The 27,022-nt window shown below is 36.0% G+C and overlaps 1 protein-coding gene across 1 annotated transcript in view; it reads left to right on the top strand.

Moving 5' to 3' along the window:
* LOC148829224 (sodium- and chloride-dependent GABA transporter 2-like) overlaps positions 1–26,542 on the top strand; it is a 40,423-nt gene extending 13,881 nt beyond the window's left edge. The window contains exons 6-16 of the mRNA XM_088922962.1: positions 7–54; positions 8,370–8,502; positions 9,871–10,005; positions 14,647–14,750; positions 15,705–15,829; positions 17,647–17,759; positions 18,276–18,413; positions 18,858–18,960; positions 22,417–22,517; positions 24,429–24,575; positions 25,954–26,542. Of these exons, the coding sequence (XP_088779088.1) occupies positions 7–54; positions 8,370–8,502; positions 9,871–10,005; positions 14,647–14,750; positions 15,705–15,829; positions 17,647–17,759; positions 18,276–18,413; positions 18,858–18,960; positions 22,417–22,517; positions 24,429–24,575; positions 25,954–26,106 (1,300 nt within the window). The 3' untranslated portion in view covers positions 26,107–26,542. The remainder of the gene's footprint in view (positions 1–6; positions 55–8,369; positions 8,503–9,870; positions 10,006–14,646; positions 14,751–15,704; positions 15,830–17,646; positions 17,760–18,275; positions 18,414–18,857; positions 18,961–22,416; positions 22,518–24,428; positions 24,576–25,953) is intronic.
* The last annotated feature ends 480 nt before the right edge of the window (positions 26,543–27,022 follow it).

Here is a 27,022-nt window from a genome sequence, read left to right as displayed (position 1 = left end):
TTACAGATTTCCTGATGTGTTGGGAAAGAATTCTCCTGAAGGTGAATTTTGGGAGTAAGTATAATGTCACCCATAATATTATTGAGATTTTGCATTCATGATTAAAATATTCAGTTTAAAAAATGCCTTATATTGCACATCATTTGTAATTCACCAAATGGGACGTTTAAGAAGGGGGTGAATACTTTAGCATGGCACTATATACAAACGAAAAGTTAATCTTTCCCATCAGAATGTTATTTTACAAGATAAACAATAACATAAGAATTGTAATATGGTACTTACAAAGTATAGTTTGCATTATACAGCATCCTTCAGATATATTCATACAAAACAAAAAAAATCATATAACAGATAATATGACCTGACTTTGCCAGTCTAGGTCTGAAGGACAATTGAAACCAAGTCTTAAATTCAGAAAAAAATAATTTTTCTTCAATGTTATATTTGGCATCAGTGTTATATTTGGCATTTAAAACATACATTTCACGTTGAGAAACACTCATGCCCACTGTAAATTATGGTGGAGGGGTCTGTTGTGTTTTAAGGATGTTTTATTGTATATTGGTGGGTCCTAAATCCTTTGTTAAAATAGCGGGGGATTATGAACACTAGCATGTACCTGCACATTTAGACCAAAGAACTTGTTTGTTTCCCTGTTCCAAAAAGCTCAAGCATGGTAGAAAATAGACATTGCAGTATGTTAGTAATCCAAAGCATATGTCAAAGTTAAAAAGAAATGTTATGTGAACTGCACTCAAAATAAATGTTCTCAATAACCCATCTCAGTCTCCAGACATCAATCCAATTGATCAAGAACATATGAAAACTAAAGTGTTTGAAGACCTTAGCATGATTATGTTTAAAAATCCACATAAGTGTTTATATCTAACCCTGGCTACCACAGAACTTAAAATAATAATGAAAACTATTAATTTGGTATTTCATTTAAGGTTACAATAGGACATTTTTATTTTTATCAGCAGTGCATCATCCAGTCCATAAACCTTTCTATTAAATAATATTTGTTATCATTGGGAGGATACATAAATCTGCAGGGCAATCTGCAGTTTGTTTCTTTACTGAACTCTGCAGCCAATATGCTGTAACTGATGCCTCAGGAAAGATACCAGAAAATAGTCATGTGACTGGTTAAGACCCTAATTTAAAGGGGAAATACTGTATACATATATTAAATGCTATATCTCAATGATACATTTCCTGTTTTCTCACTGTTTACCTTTAGATATGCACTGTACATAGTTAATTTGAAAACATATACATGTAGTATTACTACAGTATATGCTCAAAATGGTAATGGTAGTGCTAGTATAATGGCTTATACTGTTACAGTACTGTACATTATGTGTCATGTTTGGACCCATTCATTAGAATTAGAACAGTTTGGAAAAGGTTTAAAAATTACTATCTTTATAAAGGGTTAGACAAAAACTGCCATAAAATTTCAAAGTAATTAAGAAAATGAATAAATCTCCAATAGTTCCTCTAGGATCTAAGCTTTAGTCACTTGGAAATCATTTCACCAGAGCCCGTGTCTGGCTTTAGCTCCTCCTTTGACAGGAGGTGTGGAACTTGCAAAGTTTAGTAATACCACCATCTACTACTGCTTGAGCCACCTTCTGGAAGAGTCTGCTACCTTCATTCGCCATGATCCTACCTACTGTACATGGCTTCTGGCTTTATAAGAACATAAAAATGGTTATGAAGAGGAGGCCCATCTAGCCCATGTGGTTGTTCATAGTTTATTGATCTAAGGATCTCATCCAGCCATTTCTCAAATGTTCTCTTCAACAGCATGGCTGGGGAACTTGTTCATTACTCCCACAACCGTTTTGGTAAACAAGTGTCACCAGTTCTCAGATTTAATTCAGATTTAATTTTTATTATGTACCCTCTGGATCATGTATAATTGTCTATTCTGAAGTCGTCTGCTGGGTAAACCTCAGTGTTCAAGACAAAAAGGGTTTAGATCCTTCAGTCTGTCAGTGAAGTTTTCCATTAAACTAGTTTAATTGCCCTTCTCTGGCCTGATTTCCAAAACAGAATGATCTTTTCTATGATATGGTGACCAAAGATTGGTCACAATAAATGAGGCCTTACTAGTAACATTCAATGATTTAAATTCTAGCTTCTAACTAAACAGTATATCCTAAAAGTGTCTTTTTAATTGCTTCTCTATATTGTCTAGAATATGTACAGTGAATGATGTGCTAAGTTAAGGAAAGACCTACACATTTTTCATAAATAGTCTATTCTAGATCAACATTTCCCATTTTGGATATTACTGTATGTTTTTACATTTGCATGAAAAACCTTGAACTTGTTGAATACAGAAATTTTATAATAATAATAATAAATTCCCTTCACTTACAATATATAGCACTTATTTGGACTGTACACTCAAAGCATTTTACAGGTAATCCCCTCCACCACCACCAATGTGCAGCATCCACCTGGCATCCATAGTGTGAACAGTACACTCACCACACATCAGCTCTCAGTCGGGAGGAGAATTGAGTGATGAAGCCAATTAGGAGACCATAATTGGTAAAGGCCAATGGGAAATTTGGCCTGGACACCGGGGTAATACCCCTACTCTGTTCGAGAAATGCCCTCGGATTTTTAATGACCACAGAGAATCAGGACCTCAATTTACCTCTCATCCAAAGGACGGTGCCTTTTAGAGTATAGTGTCCCCGTCACTATACTGGGTCATTAGGAACCACACAGACTGCACGGTGAGCACCCCCTTCCGGCCCCTCTAATACTGTACATCTTGCAGCAGCAACATTACTTTTTCCCAGGTACTGGCCAGGCTCACACCTGCTTAGCTTCAGTGGGTTGTCAGATGTGAGTTACTGGTTAAAATTGTTGCTAGTTATGGAAATTTAACCTTCTGCCACCTGGGAAATGTTGCTGACTTCTTCCTTAGTGAAAACCTGAGTGAAACACTGATTTAGTACATCAACCATTTTTTTTTCTCTAAAACATCAGCCATTTCCCTTTCATTGTCTGGCGTTCTTACATTGAATTGATTTACATTACATAAGGTATTACATAAGGAGTTACATAACACATTTACCAAATAAATGCTCTGTCACAAAACACTAATAGCATATTCAATTATATAATAGAGATAATGGGCTCAAATTTTTTCATGCTCTTGACAAAATGTAACTGAAAGCTGGTCCTTATGGATCTGTATTGGACATTGTAAAAACAAATGTGTCCAGAATAATTACATTTGTTATATTTTACATTTAAAATGATCTATACCTGCATATGGTATACAGTATATCAAAATATAATAGTAAAGAATAGCGAAGAGTATTTCATTCATCCTCTTTTGGCTTTGGTTTCATAGAAAAGACTGTGAAAAGGAATTATTGTTTACATTCCGCTACGCGGGAAGAATTTCTCCATCCATTTCAGGTTATACAGCTTGTACCTTGAACTAATTTCTTCAGTTCATACCACATTTTTTTTATTGAATTGAGGCCTGGAGATGGTGGACAATCAAGAATGCTGATTTTATGTTCCCTAAACACTTGGAAGTATATTTGGAGGATTTGTTCAGCTGCTTATCGTGCGGAAAAACAAAGCTCAAGCTTCTTAGCAGAAGGAATGAGGCTATGGAATACAATACCATGATGAACTTGAAAATCTGTCTTGTACATTCTAATAAGAATAAAAGGCTGCAAAACACTCCTAAAGCAAAATTCCATTTCTATTTTTGTTAGGGAAAGGGTGCTGTTCTTTCCTATGATGACCCTCTTTTGTGTTCTAATCATACAGTACTATAGTTAGACTGGTGAAAAACTCTTAACTTCCACTTGGGAGTTAATTGCTACTAGGAAAATTCATTTACTGTACCTTTTTTGTTGTATCATCTGCCACAAACCCTGATTCATAAGGCCAGCTTCAAAGACTACCTTTATTAATCTCAAAGGTAATGTATCCTGAAGATCACAGATTTTTTAGAGGGTTCTCAGTTGTTATCCATGAGTCTGGGTTAGGTTTTCAAATTCACTTTTCTGACTACACATTTTTATTGAACTTTATTTTTTACTGGGGGGGAAACAACCATCCAAAAAGTCATGAAGTTTGGTGTGAAATCTGGGATGTCATATGGACTTTTTACAGCTATTACTAGAGTTGTTGAGATCAGTAATATTTTGTCTTAAATCACTTACTGTATCACTTAATGTACTTACTCTTTGTTAAATCAACTTTTGGTTACAGTTCATCGATGGTATGAATACATTTGGAGGTTAAAGGACAGGATTTAACAGGACTGAATATTCTAATACTAAAAAGTTAGTTACAGTATAACACAGACTGTACACATACTCTTTCTGCATGAAAAGATATAACCAAATAAACAGTATAACACCACAAAATAAGAACTGAGAATCAAACTTTATTCATGTATGTTTTAGAAGATGGTTAAATGTTACCGGTGCCATTTTGATGTACCATTTCTGGCAGAAATACATTCAAATGCCTTTGACAATTTCCCTGGTTATTAAGAGAGAAACACTTTTGAGGTAATGAGGACTCCCCTCCACCCCACCACCCCACCTCCCTACCACCACCAACATGAATGTCTTCATGAAAAGACATTGAAATTGCATTTGGAGTCTTAACTAAGTCCCCTGAAGTGGACTTGCATGCAGTCTGGCCAAGGCCACTTTAGTGATGAATAAAAGGTACCAGTGAGTGTGGTGCAGTAGTGCAGAACAGTATACCAATTGGAACAAGTTAAGGTTTATTCCATGCTGAAAAGAGAAGAAGGAAACACAAGAGAAGAAGGAAACTTTACTCCTTTACTCCTTCCCAAATGACTACACTTTGGGTGACACACCCGAAGAAGACTCCACAGCCGAAATGTTGTGTTTCCTTCTTCTCTTTTCAGCATGGAATACAGTAAACTTTTACTTGTTCCTTTGCAACCTACGCATGCTGATGCAGCTACCTCCATGAATATAATAATTGTTCTATACAAGAGACCAATTGATGTGGAGGTCAAAGTGTAGTCATTTGGGAAGGAGTGTCTAGTTATGACATAACTCCACTTGTAGAACTATAATTGATGGAAATCTATCTGAATTGTGGAACATTGATGAAGTACTGGGACCTCACTTGCTGCTCTTCTTGCAGTCTCATCTGAACATGACAACATTCCAGCAGACCAACCACATCTTTATTTTGGTTGTGTAACAACAGCATTCTTGTAAGTTGAGTTTTGTGAAGGTTATGCCATGCATACCCTACTCACTAGAGTCCTAGTGAGTATTTGTGGAATAGCATGGCAGTTGGCATCTGTGATTTAAAGACCAGTGATAAGTGAATTAAAAACATCACTGGATGTGGCCAGTGAATCACTATAGAGACCTAGTACGTGATTGCTCCAGTGATGTTATTGGCTTTAAATTACTGCATCAATTAGACATTGGAATAGTAAATAATGAATCAAAACAAAGACAGTATCTGCACACAAATCTTAAAGAATACAATATACAGTACAACTTTATTAATAAAGAACAACCAAACCTTCAAAACAAACCGATACTAAATTACAATTATACAGTATGTGAGCTAGTGATGGGTGATTTGTCACTGGGAAATTGTAAACATGCTAGTAATAGCAGGGTTAAAATATATTGACTGTAGCACTTGTTATTGTCAACCTTGTAATTTTAATCATATAACTTCTTCAATGTTCATACACTTGAAGAAGTAATTATTAAACATGTTTAGAATAACTGTGTAATTCTTGAGGTTTATAATGAGAACATTGAAACTTCACTCATCCAAAGCAAAATGCTCGATAGACATTTTATGGAGAGTTTGAAAATACCATGGGAAGATGGAGCTTGATTTGTTACAGCTGCCCAAACTTCTTCCACTGGCTCTGTACAAAGGATGCCCTGTGGCTCAGGGAAAAGAAATGAGTTCCTTACCAGCGTGATACTATGCTCAGATTTCCTAGAGTTTGGGCACAAGATCTAACTTGGGTCTTTCTGCTGAAGAAAAGTAGGTGGGACGAAACTCAGTCCCATTGCCCATGTTTTAGCTGCTATGTTGAATATACATTGATATTCAAAAGTTCAATTGTATTAATTTTGTTGATCAGGCAAATTTACAATCAACATAGCAAGTTGTAAAACTTCTTTTGTTGCAGAGAAAGTCTTAGAGGCAGAGTTCTCATTCTGGTGCATCAACTTGTGCATCAACTGATCATGGTTTGTGATTGTCCAAATGTCTTTCTTGGGATGGTAGAGTGGAGGAGGCAGTGAAGCTGGGGATTTCATTAATGAGGTATCAAAGATGAGCCCAGTCTTTTTTATCCTGGTTTGTGGTAGAATTTAATCAAAACCGCTAATCTGTACCAGGGTTTTTGATCATTTAGGTCAAAACGTTACTATTAGAGGGAATCTTGCATATAATTGCATTTGCCTCCTCCTTCATATTTCACATGCACCATTCTTTCATTGGGTGCCAAGAAGGCTTGAGGGTCAATGTTAGGGATGTTGCTGTCCTGATCTTCAAAGCTATTTCAATATGCTGTGGGTTTCCAGGGCAATCTGCAACTACAAAAGATATACAGTATGTAAGGATTTATAAGCCTTAAAATATAATGCTGCAGTGTTAACTTTGACTAAGCCAATGTTTTCTCCATAAAAGCCTTACATAAAACATTGTATAAGCTTCATACAAGATCACTGTGAACATAACCCTCCTTCCTCCCAAAAAGAAAATATAAATATCCTCTGGACTGCTTAAATTTTTTTGGTAACGGATGTAGACAAAATTAGACACAGTCACTGTGACTGAATCCAAGGATGCCATATGTGACTGTTCTGATGTATTTCTCCCAGTTTAAAACCAAGCTAAACAAGGGAAATTAAGCATCTGGTTTCTAAATACCATGGCAATCACACAAAATTGAAATAGTGTTCTGTAGCTCACTGCACAAGTTCTGAAGCTCATTATTTTGGTCTTTAGGTTACCCAAGTGGTTATTAGTTTTTATGACTAGCCGTTTTCTGATGCATTTTTAGTGATTGTGCTTTATTCTTTATCTGAGAGTAACTGAGCACACGTGAGTGTACAGATCTTTTTAGTCATTCCTTAAGTTGATTATAGGTATATACATGCCTGAATTGTGTGCTACATGTGCACTTGAATTTAGATTTTGAAAAGCCATAATTCTTCACACATTAGACACGTCTGAAAATTAATGAAAATCGTGATCACATGACCTGAGTGAGATCATTGGTTTAATAAAATATCATTCAATATAAAATAACTACTTCCAATGACATGATTTTGATTATTGCAGAAACACCAACTAAATAATGATGATCATCTGGTTACCATTGGCAAGATTTAAGGTGCTCTATCTGTGAGATAAGCTACCTGGAGAATGAGATGATGTGCTTCAATAATCAGCAGAATCATTCAAACAAACCAGAAAAAAACATAGAAATTGGCAGTATGAAGGACAAGCATTGTCCTGGAAGCAGTGGATCACTATACATGCTTACCATACAGTATATATAAAATAATATGCATACTCAGAAGCCATTTGTGGTTATGTGGGTATGCAAATGACATACAATACAATGTGAAATACAATGTATGTGGAGCCTGTCATGGGTGTTGTGATGCATATTGTGCTGTTCAAGCCGTCCACTGTTCAACATTCAGCATGCCTAGCAGCATGAATTTGTTAAATAAACAGCACCATGTGATGTTAATGCTAGGTAAGTAAATCCATCATACAATAGCAGGCAAGTCTTGAAACTGATTAAAACCAATTGTGAAGTATTGCAAAACCAAGGTCTTGTCTCCACCAGTAAAGACACTTGCCTGAGTGCAGGTTGAACTCCGTGCTTCAGGCAAGTTCTGAACCTGGGATTCCTCAAGCAGTGGAGCACAATTATTTCAGTACCACAGAGTATAGGAGCAGAATTAATTGGCCAAGGTTTCTTGGATTCCAGAGACATGGAAGCCCTGTGACTTCCATGAAATTTTGGGCTTGTGGTGCTGTTAATGTGGATCGTTCCTTTCCTCCAATTGGCATCGGCCATCCAGGACAGTAGCATGTAAAAAGACGAACGGTAGGAAGTTTGGAGAAATGCAATTGGCAATTCCAAGAGTATAAAACAAAATAATTGGAAAAAATGTTGCCAAAAGTGATGAGGCTGCTAAGCTATTGTATGTTGCTCGTTTTTTAAATTTTACTGTAACTAAACTAATGTTAATGAACTGTAGTTACTCTTCCAGGTATTTTTTGAAAATCGTCAGGGAATTATCTTCAACAGCATGGCTTTGATTTTGCAGGAGGAGAGTTTTAGGGATGTCAGAAGGACTGGATCACATCGGTAGTCTGCGAGTGGACCTGGCATTCTGCCTTCTGCTGGCCTGGATTGTGTGCTACTTCTGCATCTGGAAAGGAGTAAAATCAACTGGCAAGGTGGGGGCCTTTTACTGTACTTTGTTTACAAATACTGCGCAGAAATGAAATAAAAAGGTTTGGATAATCAGCAATGTTTGCGAATAGCAAAAACATGAAAAACATAGGCTGTTGAGAACAAGGGCTTTCGGCTTGGGGACCACAGATGTTCCTCTGAGACTTTTCACTGGTCCCCCAGCAACTGTGTAACTTTCAACCCCAGTTCAGTAATGTATAAAAAAAATTGAAGACTCCAATATAGTACAGTACATCTGTTCTAACAGCATGACCGTGGTGCATCTGTTTACTAACAGCTGTGTATTTAAATTCTGCATTTAGCATTATTTGTAATAATTAGATTAGTTTTATTTCAGGTCAAATGCAACCATCACAGAATGGGCTAGTGCCATGCCATTGTCCTTTCTCTGAGTCATCCAACTGGACCATACCACGTCATCCAGTTTCGCCCACATCTCCTAAAACTTGTATGCAGTAGTTCAGTGAGCAAAATAAATCTCTAATTAAATAAATAAAATAAATTTCTAATTTCTACTTTCTCGCATTGAGTCTCACTGGACTCAGAGCAGATTCATTTGTGGTGTACGTTGCTGCAATTTGCAGTGCAGTCAGTTTTGAGACACTTTGTTAACGTGTAAGGTTTCCCTACTATGGTTTTCTAGGAGGATTTCCAAGAGCCCAAAATAATAAATTAGCACAAAAAGACAAGACAAAAATAAAAACACAAAGGATTATTATTACCTTTTATTATTTTTCCAAATATCTTTTATTCTTCTTTCAGCCTTTCAGTCTTTGACAGTCCTATCAATCCCATTGTTACATAATGATTACAGTCAAGAAGAGGCCATTTGACCCTTTTAGTCCTTTTGGTACTGTAGTTTGTAACTAATCGAGATCCACAGAACTCATGCAGCAGTTTCTTGAAGGAAGCTTTGGTACTGGCTTCAATAACATGTCTTGGTAGCTTTTTACAGCTTGATTTTACATGCTAGCTCAAAACCTGTGTTAATATACTGTAATTTCTGTTAAAGTAATATCCAAATATTGCAAGTTATTTTCTTTATACTCCTTGTTGGTTGACTAACTTTCAGCAGCCCATTAAGCTGATTTAATTGGTTTTCATTTTATAGGGATTATTACATAGTGAGTACTATCTCAGAGCTCAGTACACTGAGACACAATACAGTAGTGAAGTATGGTAGAAAACGTAGAAATTATATTACATGTAAATTAAATAAACCAGTCAACAAGGATGTCTTTAAAAACCAACTGCAAATCTGGCTATAAATACAATTGAGAAATAGTTTCCATCCATGTCATGTGATTTCTATGTTACATTTCACTAACATGACAACTCTTTGTGCCTTTCAGGTGGTCTACTTCACTGCAACCTTCCCCTACCTCATGCTATTCATTCTGTTCATACGGGGCGTAACATTGCCTGGATCTTTGGAAGGAGTGAAGTTCTATCTCTACCCAGATATATCCAAACTTGCAGATCCCAATGTAAGATTTTTTTTGTGTGGATTTTCTTAAGGTAGTACAGTATGTTACAGCTTCAAACATAATTACAATCTTACTAAAACACTTCACCTAATAGTTTTAAAGATTAACTGAATTGTGTGCTCTTGTGCACAGTTTGTGCCTTGTTCAGTAAACTATTGTTATTGTGTTTTTTTATGTGGCAAGCACTAATACTGTATGTATTGAGCCCAATTCAAGATTTCACTCACTCTGCTAGACTAACACATGGAACACAGCATGTGGAAATATTACCACATGGTTTCATTTTCTGAGTCATTTACATTTAATGTTAATTAAATTACGACTGATTACGATTATGATTATGTGGTGCTGAGCATTACTTCCTTGCAGCACTGGGACTCTGGGTTCAATTCCAGACCTGGGGTTCTAACTGCTTGGAGTCTGTATGTTCTCCCTGTGTTTGCATGGGTTTCCTCTTGGTGCTTCAGTTTCCATCCACAGTCCAGACATACTGGTAGGTTAACTGGCTTCTGGGAAATCTGGCCCTGGTGTGAGTATGTGCGTGTTTGTGTCTGTGTGTGCCCTGTGATAGACTGGCATCTCTTCTAGGGTGTAACTCTCCATGTGCCTGTTGCTTTCTGGGATAGGCTCCAGCTACCAGTGGCATTGTAGTAAATAAAATGGCTAGAAAATGGAAGTATTGCTAATGTGCACAAATAACATCACCGAATACCTTCCAATCAGATGTATAACACTGAAATACTTTTCAAATAACTGTGCTAATTTCTCAGTGCAGGAATACTGCAGCCAGGTGTTCATAAATTCAGGTGGTGAGTGATGTAACTTACCTGAATACTTTCTTAATGAGCTCACTAATCTTTTATTGAACAGACATGATATAGCTAAATTCTTTAGATTAATGTTTTCCATCATCAGTAACATCATCTGCTGTAAAATTCCCATGCTAGTAGTGTGTGCTTATTCCAGTAAAATAATTGGTAACTACTGTATACAAGCTGTACATTATGTCAGAAATTCAACACATGCTTTGCATCAGGCTGCAGATGCAGATGGTGTTGTGGACAAAGAGTGACAGTTCACTGGTCTCAGAGCCAACATGTCATTCCAGCCCATCCTGCAAATGCTTAATAGGACTCACATCTAATGAGGATGACATCCATGGCATAACTGTCACATTCTTATCTGTAACGAAAGCTACAGTTATTCATGCAGGAAGGGCAGAAAGCATGGTCCCAGGACTTCATCTGCATGGCACCAAGATGCCATTCATCAATGCATGTGTAGCACTCCTGCCCAGTCCATCAGCTCATTCTCTTGTGTCGGTGAACATTGGTGAGCATAGTCCTTGTGCACAGTTTAGTTGTCTGGCCAGCAAAAAAAAAAATCTGTTTTTTTCTTTCCTCACTACTGAGCTGCTGTTTTGTAGGTTGTAGTGACCTACTTTTTACGAGGCAGTAAATTTATGAAATGGCAGTACGACATTCACCCATATTATTCAAATATGGAGCATAAAGATGCATCAATCTTAGCTACATTTGATTGGCATGAAGACACCATCCTCATATTAAACAGGGCATATTATTTCAATTTTGAAATCTTTTTCTTTCTTTGCATTTTTCCAAGCTTGCCTTTCAACTGGTTTGATGATCTAATCATTAGCACCCAGTGAGCTCTCAATGAGGCGATTTAGTATAATTGCAACAATCAGGGGCAGTTTTTTCTAAAAACATACACAAATATATTTGGAGGTTTTTTATGCCCTGTACTTTATATTAAGTATATTTGGATTCCCATGTCGTGCCTTGAAAATGAATTTATATTTTGTGAAATTTCAAAATGATGCAATATAAAACAATATTTTATTTGAAACCCGCCGTATGTGCTCAGACTGAAAAGTTGTAAAGGTAAGTAAATGTTAAATGTATTTTAGCACAAACTAAAGGCAAAAAAAAATTAAAAATATCTACAGTATCTACAGTGTAAGACTTCAGATCCATGAGCATAATATGTGTTGGAAGTACAGTACATTTGGCAGCAGTTACAGCTGCAAATCATTTAGTGTTAAATCTCTACAAACTGCACACAGGTTTGTTGCGATTTGTTTACCATTCCTTGTATATTTGCTCAGGCTCTCTCAGGTTGCTTGGGGAACACTTTTCAACAGCTGTTTTCAAGTCTTTCCATAGATTCTCAATAAGATTCATGTCAGGGCTTTGAGTCACTCCAGGATATTAATTTTCTTATTCTTGAACCACTCCAGCGAAGCTTTGGCCTTGTGTTTTAGATTACTGTCCTGCAGAATGGTGAATTGTTGTCCCAGTTTTAGGTCTGAAGCTTATTTTTCTCTAAGGTTTGCTAATAATTTCAGTCATCAATGTTCCCATCAGTCTTGACATATTTCCCAGTTCCTGATGATGAGAAGCAGAACAGGTTACAAAACTGTATGGACACACTTCAGAAGTGTGGCAGGTCAATCTGTGGAGGGACTGCAGTAGCAACTAACCTGCCACTAGATGCCACCAAAATGTCTCTAACAATTGTCAGCTGAAAAGTAGAAGCAGTGTGGGGAGCCTGCTTGGAGTTTGATGGCAGAAACGAAATTTGCTGTAAGACTTGATAGTACTCTGAAATTAAGCTTCCTGCACTTTACAGCTCCCTGCACTTTCATGCTCTCCTACACCTGGAGGAACTTTATTACAGGGGAGGGTTGTTTGGATTGTCAGACAACATTTAAATCGGAATGCTAGCATATGGTTTCCCTCGAAATTAATAAGAAAAATCTAAACAATCCTATAGTATTTGCCCTGATCAGTGTATCCTTTCAATCATATGTATCACTATGCTATGATCTTAATGGGACAAGAGTTTAAACCTTCTTTATATATACAGTATAATAAAATTATACTCAAACGTTGTATTTTCTTTCTACCTTTTTTCATCAAGGAATAAACCTATTACTTGTTCCTTTGCAGCCTACGCATGCTGACGCAGCTACCCACCTCTTATAATAAAATTGTCTCTTTTTCTTTTGTTTCTTTTGCACATGTTTTTTATTATACTGTAAATTCTAAACTGAAGTCAATTTTTTAAAATTAACTTGTGTGACTAAGAGGACCATAGTGATCAATTCTTTTTGTTTTAGTTTTATTTAGTTGTATTAATTATTTTTAGGACCATTCCACTGTCACTGTCAGCCAGCATGGTAAGTGACCTGTACTACAGTGCCTTGCAGATGTATTCTTACTTGTATGATGGAGCAATTTAATTGTATTATACACACAGTTTACTCCACACATTCAAAGAAAAAGACAAAAACTGTTTGATCTAAATTCAAAGCATGACATTTGAGACATATCCTACATAGTGTCACTCAAATAACAGCATCTCTGCTGTCAAGCATGGTGGTAGCAACATTATGTTATACAGTAGTGCTGATTCTTATCAGCAGGATCTGGGAAGCTTGTCAAAAGTGATGGGGATATATATGGAGCAAATGTCTGGCAAATCTATGAGAAAAATCAGCTTCAGACCAAAAACTGGAAAACAAAATCACCTTTCAGCAGTACCAAAAGCTAAAGCACAAGACCACAGCTATATTGGAATGGCTTAAGAATAAAATAGTCAATGTCCTTGAATAGTTAAAGTCCTTACTTGAATCCTACTGAGAAAGTATAGTGAGAATTGAAAACAGCTGTTCCCCATCCAGCTTGAAGGAGCCTGAGCAAATATACAGTACAAAGAAGAATGGTCAAAAATTGCATCAAGCCTTTGTGCAGTTAGTAGAGACTTAACCCTAAAAGACTTGCAGCTGCTACTGCTGCCAAAGGTACTGTACTGTACTTCCACCAAACATTGAGTTCATGGGTCTTACTACTTATGCAATAAATATATTCAATTATTTTTTTCTGAGATTTACCATTTACTTTTATGTTACCCTTAGAAGTTTGAGCATGTAGGTTTTGAATAAGATATTAAGTTAGAAAATTGTATAATTACATCATTTGTATTTTCACAAATGGAACACCATAGGAAGGATCTAAACACATGCAAGGCACAGTGTGCCTTTCAGAAGGGGTGATGGATTTGGATGTTGTACTGCTAATCCGCAAGCAGCAGCAAGTGACTCGAGCCAAAGCACATACAGTAAACTTCATAGCCCAGAAATTTAACCTCATGTACTCCAAAAGGTAAAACGGGTGATAGTTCTCCTTGAACTTTGTAATTCTACAAAAAGAAAAAGACAAAACCAGAAACACACAAAATCAGAAAACAAAGAACAAAAACAGTTTCTTGTAAAAATTAGGCCTTCAGTTTGTCCAGAATAAATCCTCAAATGTCCACTGTAATTTGTTTAAAGTACTCACAAGAAAAATTGCTCAAACTTAGTAAAATTAGATAGATTAAGATTGAACACAAACAATTTTCAATAACATTTTACATTTTTAAAAGAATTAAAAGTCCAGAGGTCTGTACAGAGAGTCAATTTGCAGCTACTGTACAGTAGCTCCAGTGCAACTGACTGCAAACTTCTTATCTGTAAACATCAGATAAGGAGAAAATTCTCAAGGGACCAATTCACAATGGCAAACTGAAATTTCCTGTTCATCAGTTCATTCTATATGAAAACGGTTCTCTTCTAAGGTGTGGCGAGATGCTGGGACACAAGTGTTTTTCTCCTATGCTGTGTGCCAAGGTGTTCTGACAGCCCTTGGAAGCTACAACAAGTATAATAACAACTGCTACAGGTAGGCAGGTAAAATAATGTGTATAATTAAAAGTAATTAAAATATAATTAAAAGTATACATTAATTTTAAATACTGTATAATTGTTTGGATTTATTCCAGGATTTATGTCTCTGCTCCAATATACTGTATGCATGGAAAGTAGCCAAAATACAATGTGTATTCTGTTGTATTTGTCATTTATATTAATCTCATAATCAAAAAAATAAAATTACTGTACAGTACTTAACTATAAGGAAAAAATTACAGCTTTGACTTTGCTCTGACTTTGCTTTGATATTTTGGAGGGCACAGTCCTTGCATATACAGTACACTGCAGAATTTCAGTGATTTCCAAAGAAAGAAAGCTCAAGACCTCTGAACAAATCAAATAAAACTAATCCATTTCAGAAAAATACTATTGCTAAAAATCTACAGTATATCTCACCCCTGTTAGCTGTAATTTATTTAATAGAGTTAAAAATATTGATACCATCATGTCAACTAAAGTAGCTTTGATGTATATCTCTATGGCTGATGAGACCCGGTTCAGATTTAAGGTCTCAAAATTATTCTAATGGCTAGAATCTTAAAAACAAGCTATTGAACATCATTTGTACTAGTAATGTAGTTCAGCCACAAAAGGAGACTTGGAGATATATATATATATATTTGAAGCATGCCTCTACTTTTTATAGGGTCGGATGAGACCAGTGATATTAGCTCCAGGTCCTGGAGGGCTGCAGCCCACAAAGTTTTATTGTTAACTTATACTCCTCAATCAGTAAAGACATTAAACTGTGGCAATATAGACCAATTAGGTACACAGCTGATTCAAATCAAGTGATTGAGTTTCCATGCTATAATGAAAACCAGAAGACATGGTTACTGTCTAGGACTAGGAGTAATTATCAGTGAGTTAGACCCTATTCCTCTGCTTGGAGGGTAAGTTTGTACCACATTTTCCTTTCCTGCAGAGACTGCCTGGCCCTCTGCCTCCTCAACAGTGGAACTAGTATATTTGCTGGTTTTGCTGTTTTCTCTGTACTGGGTTTCATGGCTTATGAGCAAGGTGTGCCGATTGATGAGATTGTTCAATCAGGTAAGTTCTTTCCATGACAGTAGCTCATTTCTTGGATCCATGCATTCAAAATAAAGCAATACAACAAATTAAACTATGTTTAGCAAAGTGTTTCTTAAATAGCGTATTATTAGTGCAAGATGGACAGTATACATAAATACCCTTCAAATATTTTGGGCCCAACTGTGCAGGAAGTATTCCAGGAATTCCTACCCATGTTAAAGGAGAATGTAGTCTCCTGGTATGCACCCTGACTGAGATCATCATACAGTAACTTCATTTATATAAATAACTGACTTAAAATAAAACTCACATTCATAATGAGCATGACGATTACATGGGTGTTAGCCAAAACAGAGAACAAGGACAAATTAGAACAATATGACAGAACGTTAGAGATGTAAACAATACATTATGCTAAAGTAGAATACAGAGCTATACTCTACGGTACCGTATAAAATAGCACAGCACAACATCTGTTCCATCAGTCATCCTTATAGAAAATCCATCCATCTGGATTACACAGTTCTCTGTGTAGTCCACCCTTTTTATTTGTATTGGAACTGAAGACCAGAATGGCTAGTGTGTTGACCTACTGTACCTTAGGCTGTAACTGGTACTGTAGATAGCAATTGTGCCAGCAGCTCTACTGTTTGCTTATCCTCTTGCATGGACAGAAAGTTTATTTGAGTCAGCGAAGTGATTGAATTTTTTTTCTGAGAGATTCAGTGAATTTTGACCATGGCAGGTTAGCAGGAACTATAGTGTTTTCTTGACCTATCCTATCTCACAATGAGCAAGCAGTCTTTCCTGGTTGTTCATACTCTATTTTGCATTGGCCAGACTCTATGGTAAGGACATCGCAGTCTGTTATTGTTTACCTGAGTTTTGGATTTGGGATTTTGAAAATATATTCTGCTAGTGATTTGTTGATGTTGAATTTATACTGTATAGGTGACAAAAATAATAATGGTAATATAAAGTATTTCATTGTAAGGCCAATCTCGCACTCTAGTGTACAGTACAGTATGTCACCCTATTGGTTTTCAGCTACAGACAGCCTCCCACAGTTTTTGTTTTACAAAGGTGCAGTAGAATACACAGGGAAACAATATAGCATGAGGAGAATTTGCAGTGTGATGTCACACAGCAACCCCGAAAGTATACACAACTGACCAATGAAGATTCAATCTAATGAAAGAAACTCTGATTTTCTGTTATATGCTTGAGAGGTATACTCAGTACTTCCATCTACCTCTCGAATAGGCAAACGTTAGCCTGGGTTGTGTAGATAATTATGTAATTCTGAAATATTGCCAAGCTGCCTGCATCCAGTGGGGTTAATAGCCACTCCTATTGGGCTACTTGTAGGCATTGTAGACTCTCTTAGTGCTTTCTTATAAAATGCTTGCATTGTTGCTGTGTGCACTTCAAGTGACACCCTTTCATTCTTTTATAAGCTGAATGTTGTGAAACTGAAAAGAAACATTAGATTATTCCATAACTAGGTGTCCCTGAAAAAGAAATGTTACCACCGCACTACAAAGTTGTCCTCCTTTGCTTTAGGTTTTTTAGAAAGATCCCAGCATGCAATGTGACAGAGGTGCTGTTTGAGTGAAATTTTTATACATTATTTTTTTAGACGTACCATACTCCAATTATGGTAGAATGTAACCCATTCCTACTGGTAAAATATTTAAGAGATCCAGGGATATGGAATAATGGAACATTCAGTCATTAATCAGGTTACATCACTGAGCAATACAATAGTACAGCAGAAGGTATTGTTCATCTCATATTTGTGAATGAAATAAAAGCATTGCTCTCTTCTCATTCAGGTCCAGGGCTGGCCTTTATAGCCTATCCAAAAGCAGTGACCATGCTGCCTTTTTCTCAGCTTTGGGCTGTGCTTTTCTTCCTCATGATCATATTCTTGGGTCTTGACAGTCAGGTGAGTATGTAAAATGTTGAAAAGTGGTAATTAGAACTGGATAGGGGGTCATTTGTTCCTTCTTTGGGTAAAGTTAGCATACAGTAGTTGAAAAACATGGAAGTTTTGGTTTCAACATATTTTTTCTTTGATCATTTGGTTTCATGTCTATATAAGAACACTATATAGAGATATAACATTCAAGCTACAGTATATACTGTACCACCATAAAATTGCAATTCTAATGCAGTTACAGTATAATAGTTTTGCTACAAAACCCATAACCTAAATTAAATGCAAACGAATCCAACATTTGCAGCACTTAAGCAAATGAAAAATCACATTCTTGTAACAATATAAAATGTTTTTTTTTTCCAATAAATATCTTAACATTAGTGGACTGCTCTTCATAGATGAGATTTAAATGCCTTCTCCTCACCATGTACGCTGCTCAGTTTGTTGCACTGTAAGGAGACTGGCATAGTGTTCGTACTATTTGGCAGGCTATCTTCATGCTGTTATTGTGTCCGTGTCCAGTTTGTCTGCGTGGAGAGCCTAGCCACTGCCATCATTGACATGCACCCCCGGGTCCTCCGCAGAAAGGGACGTCGGGAGATTCTAATCCTTCTCATTGCTGTGGTGTGTTTCCTGCTCGGCCTTCTGCTTGTCACAGAGGTAAGGAAACAGGTCCTCACTGTAGCCTCGTGATGCATCATAGCATGAGCCGCCATAGCCAACGCTTTAAAAACATCACAGGAAACACTGATATGGTATATTTAGACAAAGAAAAATGTCTATCCTAAAGCTATGTTTCTCAGCCCCCATTTCTATGGACAGACACCAAAACCTGGAGCAATGCTGACCTGTCCTTAAGTAAGGTTAACGATGAAGTTGTTTTTGTTAACTATGGACCCTAAGGAAGGAGACCTTAGCGAGTGCTCCTTGGTTAAAAAAGGCTGTGAACTGCTGCTCTAAAGTATTTCTGTACATTTCACATTGGTCAGATAATGTGGAGTATGATGTACTATAACTGAAGAAACAAGAGCCATGACCAGAGGCAGATTTGTGAACTTTTCCTTAAAGATTCATTTTGACTTGTTGTCATCTTGTTTCAATCAGGGAGGAATTTACATCTTCCAGTTGATTGACTCGTATGGTCCAAGTGGGAAGAGTCTGCTGTTCATTGCTTGTTTTGAAACCATCTGTGTGGGGTGGATCTATGGTAAAGCATTATCTTACATTCTACCATAATGTTTTTTTCATGAACTTATCATTTTTTTTTTCCTATAAAAAAAATATATCATGGATGGAAGAGAGGCTATGAACCACTAATCCCACGCTCTCCCTGGCAGCACTCAGACAATTGTGTGCTGCCACTTGGAGAATCCTGCTCACAGTTTGATATTCATATGACCCAGGTCCAGATATGAGAGACCCCCTACACATAGATTTTCTAATATGGTTTCTAGAAGATTTTTTTAGCAAAAATGCTTCTTTTATGACAGCAATCCTTTCTTCTGATTTTAATTGTCACTCATGGAATTAAATTTTACACCAGAACAAAAACACCTGCAGATTTCTTTTGCAGATACCTCACTGTAGGGAAGATGAGAAAATAAGGAATTGATATTTTCTCATAAAAAATAATCGTACAAAATAACGCCACTCTATGGTGAACAAGTCTGAGCTGGTTAAGCAGGCAGACAAATGGCAAAGACAAACACATTGAAATGATGTGGGAATGTAATGGTAAAGTGTGCTATGTGGATATAAAAATGCTGCACTAAAAACTGTTTTTTCAACAGACATGTGGCATCCGTAGTGGATGGCCTTTTTCTTAATTTCCATATATATGAGAGGTTAGGAATCAAACAGAGTTTGTTCATGCTTATATCCTTAAGTTGAAGGTGATATAATTTGCTCTGTACACAGCACAAATTCAGTGATAGATTTTTTTCTTTTTCTGAGGGCTAGAAACCTCAGTCCTCAACTGAATGCCAGAAACCCACTTGCATATTGCATGAGGAAAACATTCTAACTTCACCCAGAAGAGGCCTCACTCCAGAAAGGAGCCGAGGACCCAAGGGCTGTGAGAACACGTCTAACTGCTACACCACTGTATTGCCCTAGTCATAGACAGCATGTATGATGTAAAGCAAATAAACTGACTAGCAGTTTTCTGACTATACATGTACTTTGTATTGCTATCTTTTTAAAAGGAAGTGTCAGTAATGTGCTGTTTGTACTGTATATTTGTGTATATATTTATATTCTTTGAATATAGAATTCAATGTGTGCTGTTATTGGTTGGCATTTGGATGGCTGATACAGTATTAGCAACAAAAAAGAAAATCACTCCAGTTCCGAACCAAGTAGTACAGGTGTCCTGCACCATGTAAAAGCATAGCAAGCTAAACTAACTGGACCATGCTACTTTCCCTAACCAGGCCATTTTCACAGTGTCATTATTTACAGTATGTATAGCACTTGTACATTTGTTTTAATTTTATTTAAATGAATAACTCATAAAAGTAAGATTTGGATGTCTGTAAAATTACATAGAAATGGGAGGTCAGTGACTAATGTCTGGTTATACAGTATGTTGCTGTGAAGAAGTCTTAAGTCCCTTAGAGATAAACTGAATTTACAAAATACGTTATGTTTTGAACATTAATAATTTACGCAAAGTCTCATTCACTGTTTCAGCTATAAATAACCATGTTAATAATACAGCTTAGATTGGGTGAGAAGAAATCAAGATTTGCCAAACAATTTTTAATTCACATTGATTAGTCTTCACAACAACTGAGTGTAAATTCTACCTGAAAACCCTTTATGTTTTTTTAATGTTAGATCGTTTCAAATGAAATATATCATTTGATTCACCTCTATTTCACAATTTTCTAAGGGCATAACTGTTGCATCCAAAACATTTGGATAACTATTAACAAAATAATTTAACCTTTTCTGACGATAGCACATCTGTTCTTCCCAGCAGTAGGAGAAAGCTGTGATATACTGAGATACTGCCATCACTTCAGCAAATTTCTGGTTGATATTGTCAGACCCTCACTGTACAGTGTAATTCAGCATAAATTATAAATAATACACATTGAAATCTCTTGCTATGCAAACAACCTCAATGTGAGTTTTTGTTTATGGGAGATACAGTATTTTCTATCTATATTTAACGACCAGAGTTTCAGTTTTATGAATTGGAATCTCATAACGCATTGCCTTCTTCTTTTCTTGCTTCTCCTCAGAAGAAGAATTTATTGTTTATTTTTATTACTTTAACTTTTTTTACAATAAATGCTTGTGTGTGTGCTATGTGCATATACAGTAGTACAGGATGGTACCTAATATTTATGCATTTGCTAACAATTATAAAGATGTAAGTACTGTAGCATACCATAAGTGGGCAGGAGTGTTATTGTTTTCCTACCTATTGTTTATGCATTTGTTTAATCTCTTTAAGCATGATTCTCGAATTATTACCCAGGAATATTATTGTTTTCATACGCAGCTGTGTCCTGACCACTTTCTCCAGAAACCTCTGGGGGAATGAGCTGGTGCTCTCAGTTCCTTGAAGACAATTGTTCAGGTGCCATTTTCAAAACCAGGAAGTGGAGGCTTTCAGTGCTGGTCAGTCTGCTGTGTGGTGTGGAGACATAGGGCAGATCCTCTGCAGTGCACACTCACCTGAGGAGGGGAGAAGCAAGCAGCCGACCAAGAAACTGAATTTGAGATTTATGAAAGAGTATTTTGTTTTGGACAGAGACTGAGTAGGGTCTTGGAGGGGAGACTAAGTGTTGTGAATTGATTCTTTTGAAGCCAGTAAGCAGGTGAGGTTCAGTCATTAGCACAAGAGGAGCTTAGGCTTTTGTTTGGTGTTTTTTTTTTTGTGATGGGTGCCCTGCACTATAAATAAAAGCACTGTTTTTAACCTAGGGCTGTGTTTTGGTGTGTCTGTTTTCCTTGACCCACCTACTTTAAAGATCCTGTTACGACATGCCTAGTGCATGGTCACGATACTTACTGTAGGTACCATTCTGTGCTTTAATAAGGTGAAGTGTGTGTGTGTGTGTCAGAGAATATTATTGAGTTGCGGAACCAATCAGAGATGATAACACGGGAAGTGTTCATGGGAATTTAATTTCATTTATATGAGTTTTCACCTTTAAAGAAGTTTTCAAGGAACAAAGTAAGTTTGCATGAAGAGGGATTACTGTACTTTATTTTCTGTCTTCTCCATAGTTTGTCTAATAATCGATTAGTACAACTAGTATGTAATAATGGCTTACGATTAGTGTCTGGATATTGGTGCAATGAAAATAAAAAATTACTTCCACTGATGACTTTTCTATGCTTCAAAAACTTTAAAAATCAGGAATTTAATATTATTTAAATTTGATTGCTTGCCAATGTTAGTCTGTCCTGCAAAAACTGCTCCCTGAATATAAAAATAAGAAAAATGGCTTCCTGAAACAAAGCTCCCGCAGTGGCCGCAAAAGAAATGAATACATTGATGTTTAGTCACCTGAGTTCCTAGATAATATTTTGTGTACATCCATCCACTCTCTGAAAACCACCTATTCCTGGTAAGGCAAATGTTTGTCATACATATTAAATCTTTTGATTTAAAATAAAACAAAAACCTTTTCTAACTGTTCTACAGGTGCAGATCGTTTCTACGACAACATTAGGGACATGATTGGATTTCGCCCATTCCCTGTGATAAAGTACTGCTGGCTGTTTATTACCCCGATTATCTGTGTTGTGAGTGCTCCACTTTGCCTTTTTATTAAAGTTTTTGTTTTTTACTATTAGTTGATACAACACAGTTACAGTGAAGAAAAGGATGTTATGCATGCCATATAATCTGTATACCTGAAAAAGGTGTTGACTAAGAATCGAGACTTAGGGTTTTATCACGTGTGGCTCAAATTGCTTTTGTAAAGGTAAATGAATTTGTGCTGTTTATAGAAGTCTTTAGGCTTATTTTTTCTGCTTGATAAATACATGACTTTTAAAGTAATGGTGATAAATTGTCACAAGGAACATAAGTAAGATTATACTGTATTAGAAACCATTTGACAGTTTAGTTACTAAGTAAATCTAAAGTTTCATCCAGTTGGATCTTAAAGAGTCCCAGAGTTTGGGCCTCAACCACAATGACATTTAAGTTTTTCCTTGCATGAAATGCTTGCTTCAGGTCCTGCCATAACATCTCAGTAGGGTTTAGGCTATGACTTGTCCAATCCAAAATGGAAATGTTTTCTTTTTAAGCCATTTAGTTGTAGATCTGCCTTGTTTGTTCAGGATTATTAGTTTGCTGCATAACCTACTTCCAGCTGACAAATAGATAGCTTTTGGCATGTCTATCCTGAGAACATTCTTCCACTATTTTTGTGGATGCAGGTGTTCTTTGGTGAACTTGAGACAGATGGCAGTGTTCTTTGTAGAGAGTAATGGTTTCTTCTTGGCTATTCGCTTTTGAAAACTACAGTACTCTCTTCAGTCTTTTCCTCATGGCTGAAGCACAAACATTGACATTAGCTGTTATGAGAAAGACCTGCAGATCCATAGATGTTACTATCTGATTCTTTTTGATTTCCTGTATGATTTCCCTGGTTGCTTTTTAAGGCTGATGAGTCCTGGTTAGAGTCATTGTTGTCATATTCTTGAAAATATTCCCTCTTTCTGAGAGTGGTTGGATGGAGCCGTAAATGTTTAAAAATGGTTCTGTAACCCTCTCCAGACTAATGAGAATGAACTACAATGTTTTTTTTTAAATCACATTTGACTGTGGCATGACATGCTTAATTAGTGCAGAAAATTAGTAATTTAGAGGTTCAAATATTATTTGACATACACTGATCTGAGTTATTCATTTTTTTCTGCTTCATACACCATTGTGTTTCAAAAACATTAAATTGGTTTTTACAGTATAAGCCTGTACTGGAAAATATAAAAATACATTTTAAGACTTTTGATTAAACCAAGTTAACTGAATGTTGTGGGTTCACAAACTTTTTCTCAGTATTGTATGACATATATTATGATTGTCATACCCCAAAAATGCAATATTACTTTCATTTAAACCCTGGTGGTTCATATTCAAATATGACAACCATTTATGTACAGTATCTTGGAAAAGAATTTAGTTTTATACTATCAAACAGATGAAGTAAGATAGAGTTAAAGAATTCACTTTTTTTGTTCCATTTGGACTATTAATAATGGGGCATTTACTCTTCAGTTGCATTCATCTGAACTGGAAACAATTACGCTATAAATAATTATTATCTTTTGTACTCACGTTCAAAGCAAAATGTTTTTTAATGTTGGCATGATCTACAGTACTAAGTAGTGAAGTCAACAGAACTGATTGACAAAACTGATTCCAAGATGTTTTCACAATCCTATAATCTTGATTTCCTGTATTTTGGAGAAAAAAAAACTAATCTGAATTCACATTATACCATTCTAGTTTTGCTAGTTTTGTTTGGAAATAGTTTTAGCAAATGCTCCACGTGTACGTGAGGCATTTATTCTAGTATTAAATTAGAAACATCATTAAGAAGATTTTCCATTGTCTTGTTGTATTTCATTAGTTTAAAAAGTTCTTATGACATGAAATAGAAACAGTTTTACAAGAGATTAATGATATTTTTTGTTTTCTGACAGTCCACTTTAGCGTTTGACCTCTTGGAGAATACAGGGTTTGGTTCAACATCTTATCCTTGGTGGGGAAAAACTTTGATAGTGCTTCTGACATTGTCTTCAATGATATGCATCCCCATATTCATCTTGTATGCCAAGTATTTTTCAAAGGTAGGTTTTCTTTTGTATGCTCTTGGTTTACTAATCATCTTTTGTATGGATAATACTGGTTCAACAAACAAGTGACAAGAGAAAAAAGGAAAGTGTCGATGTCCTCTAAATGAAATCATACAGTATACTATACCATGTTAATTGAGAACACTGAACTGTTGATAGCATAAAGGTAGACAACACCTTTATTTGGCTGTATTGCCTTTATCAGGCAAGATATTTTTAAAAGTCTTTCCATGTAAACTAATGTGATACAGTATGTCATTTATAAGTTGTACCTTTCAAGATATTCTATAGGTCAGTGTTCATTATTTTAAGCCTTCAGCTCTCACCTTATCCTTACAAAGTCATTAGAATATTTTCTTTAGTAGCAACAAATTACTTCATACAGTATGTGGAAGAAAGTCTGTATAAAGTCCTCTATTCTTTACATACTGTATTTACAAGGCTGAATATGCAAGTTAAAAGTTCTATACTGTACAAATGAGATGTCGGAAAGCAGATTTTATGCTCTACAGTAGGAACACATTGTGTGCCATATGGTTGATAATCACGATGCTGTTGTTGGTCTCCTCTTTCATAAAAATTCTTCTGCCACTTCTTTATAAACAGTGTTCAAATGGTATTGGACCAGATTAACATAAGTAATATATTTTTACTAAATTAAATTCTGGCTAGAACAGGATATGCTGTACTTGCATTTAAATTGGATAACAGTTAACCAGTGTTTGAATGATTATTGTTTATTTTTACTTATACCAAATTCCTAAAAACAATGTCTCTTTACAGTGAGTTGCACTCTATATAGTGAGTGAATGTTTCTAACCTGTCATTATAAAAAATAGAGAACTACATTTTCAATAGTTTATTCACTCCTTTATACAGTAGGAAGAAATGCCCTCTTGTATCTCACCTAAGCCCTTCTGGTCCCATATTGTGGAACTGCGGAGATCCTGAGAGTTGTTTATGTGTCTTACTTATTCAGTATTTTTCAGTATTTTTTTATTTTCCAGAAATATGTTCAGTCAGTTAATTAAGTTAACTCCGATATTCCAGGAACTCTTGTTGGCATTTTGTTTTTTCCTGAAAGTCAGGTTTAAGTGATGTATTACAGTATGTTGTGGTAATCAAAGTAATAGATTTTGAAATTAATTCTAGGACACTCAGTCTGAAACATAAAACACATTTATGCATTTCAATGAAGCAGAACTGAGTCTTCCATCAGTGTTGTGATTGATTTGTCATAGTACAACATGATATAATATTGTGTATTGTAATACATACAGTATTGTGACCTTGATTGTTCATCCCATCTCCTAAAAATGATCCATAGTTTTTATAGTCTGTTTGAGAATTAATTTCTTTTTGTTATTCACAGTCTAAAAAAAACCTTACAACACCTTCCAGTGAACTTAAGCAGGTGGAGCCACAGAAGCCGAGACTTACTATCTTTAATTTTGTTGTCTTCAACGGGGACAAGCCCTCCAGCAGAGAGGAGAAACCAGTTGAGCATCATGTTTCTGGATTCTGAAAATACCTCCAGGTAGCAGAAAAATCAATTAAAAACAGATTTTGAAGCTACTGTGGATCTTGTTGTTCACAGAAGTAATGAACCATCTATAAAGTTAGATGTTTTATAACAAATTAAACAGGAAACAGCAAGTTGATAGTTGCTCACGAGGTTTGATTTTATAAAGCAAATGAATGGAAAAGTTTATACATTAACATACCGTATCAAGCCTAGTCCAACACTAAATGGAAGCTTTTCTCCACAATGACAAGTTTGTGACATAGTGTGTTCATTTCACACACATTTTCTCTCTAAGGTGATTTATGGCTGACTTACTGTATGAGGCAGACTTACAGTATAAGGCAGCGCAAGCTGCTTCTAAAGCAGTGCTTTAAAAAACCTTGCAAGAAAACAAACCCTTGTTTAAAAAAAATAAAAGAAACTGCAACAAATAAAATGAACCTTTCCTCATTTATCATTAACACAAATCTGTGTTTGTATCATTGACTGTTTATCATGATAAGTTTATCCAAAGCAATTTACATGTATAACCCATCAGTTGAGCAATATATTGAAATAATCGGAGTGAAATATTCTGCATTAAGGTACAAAGCAGTGTTCCACCCGTACTTTAATCCCTCAACCAGCCAGTCATGAGTCTAGAGCCCAACTCACTAGTCTACACTACTGCCTTATCATATAGACCCATATATATGTTTGTATACACTCCTAAATTTTAACCTAATAAGCTTTAGCTTTGTGTTTAATTATAACTCATGTTTGTTTTCATGCCTTACAGTACATTAATATTAATCGTGTGATTTGCGTTAGCAGATCCTCTAAGCAGAACAGCATAGCAATGCATTTCCTGGCACAGATTAGCAAAACATCAAAGTATTAACTTCTTTTCAGTAATAATGTAAACCCCACTACTACT

Source organism: Atractosteus spatula, chromosome 8 (assembly GCF_055471065.1).
Source record: "Atractosteus spatula isolate fAtrSpa1 chromosome 8, fAtrSpa1.hap1, whole genome shotgun sequence".
NCBI lineage: Eukaryota > Metazoa > Chordata > Actinopteri > Semionotiformes > Lepisosteidae > Atractosteus > Atractosteus spatula.
The sequence above is the reverse complement of the archived record's forward strand: the minus strand, read 5'-3'. Positions and strand labels throughout refer to the sequence as shown.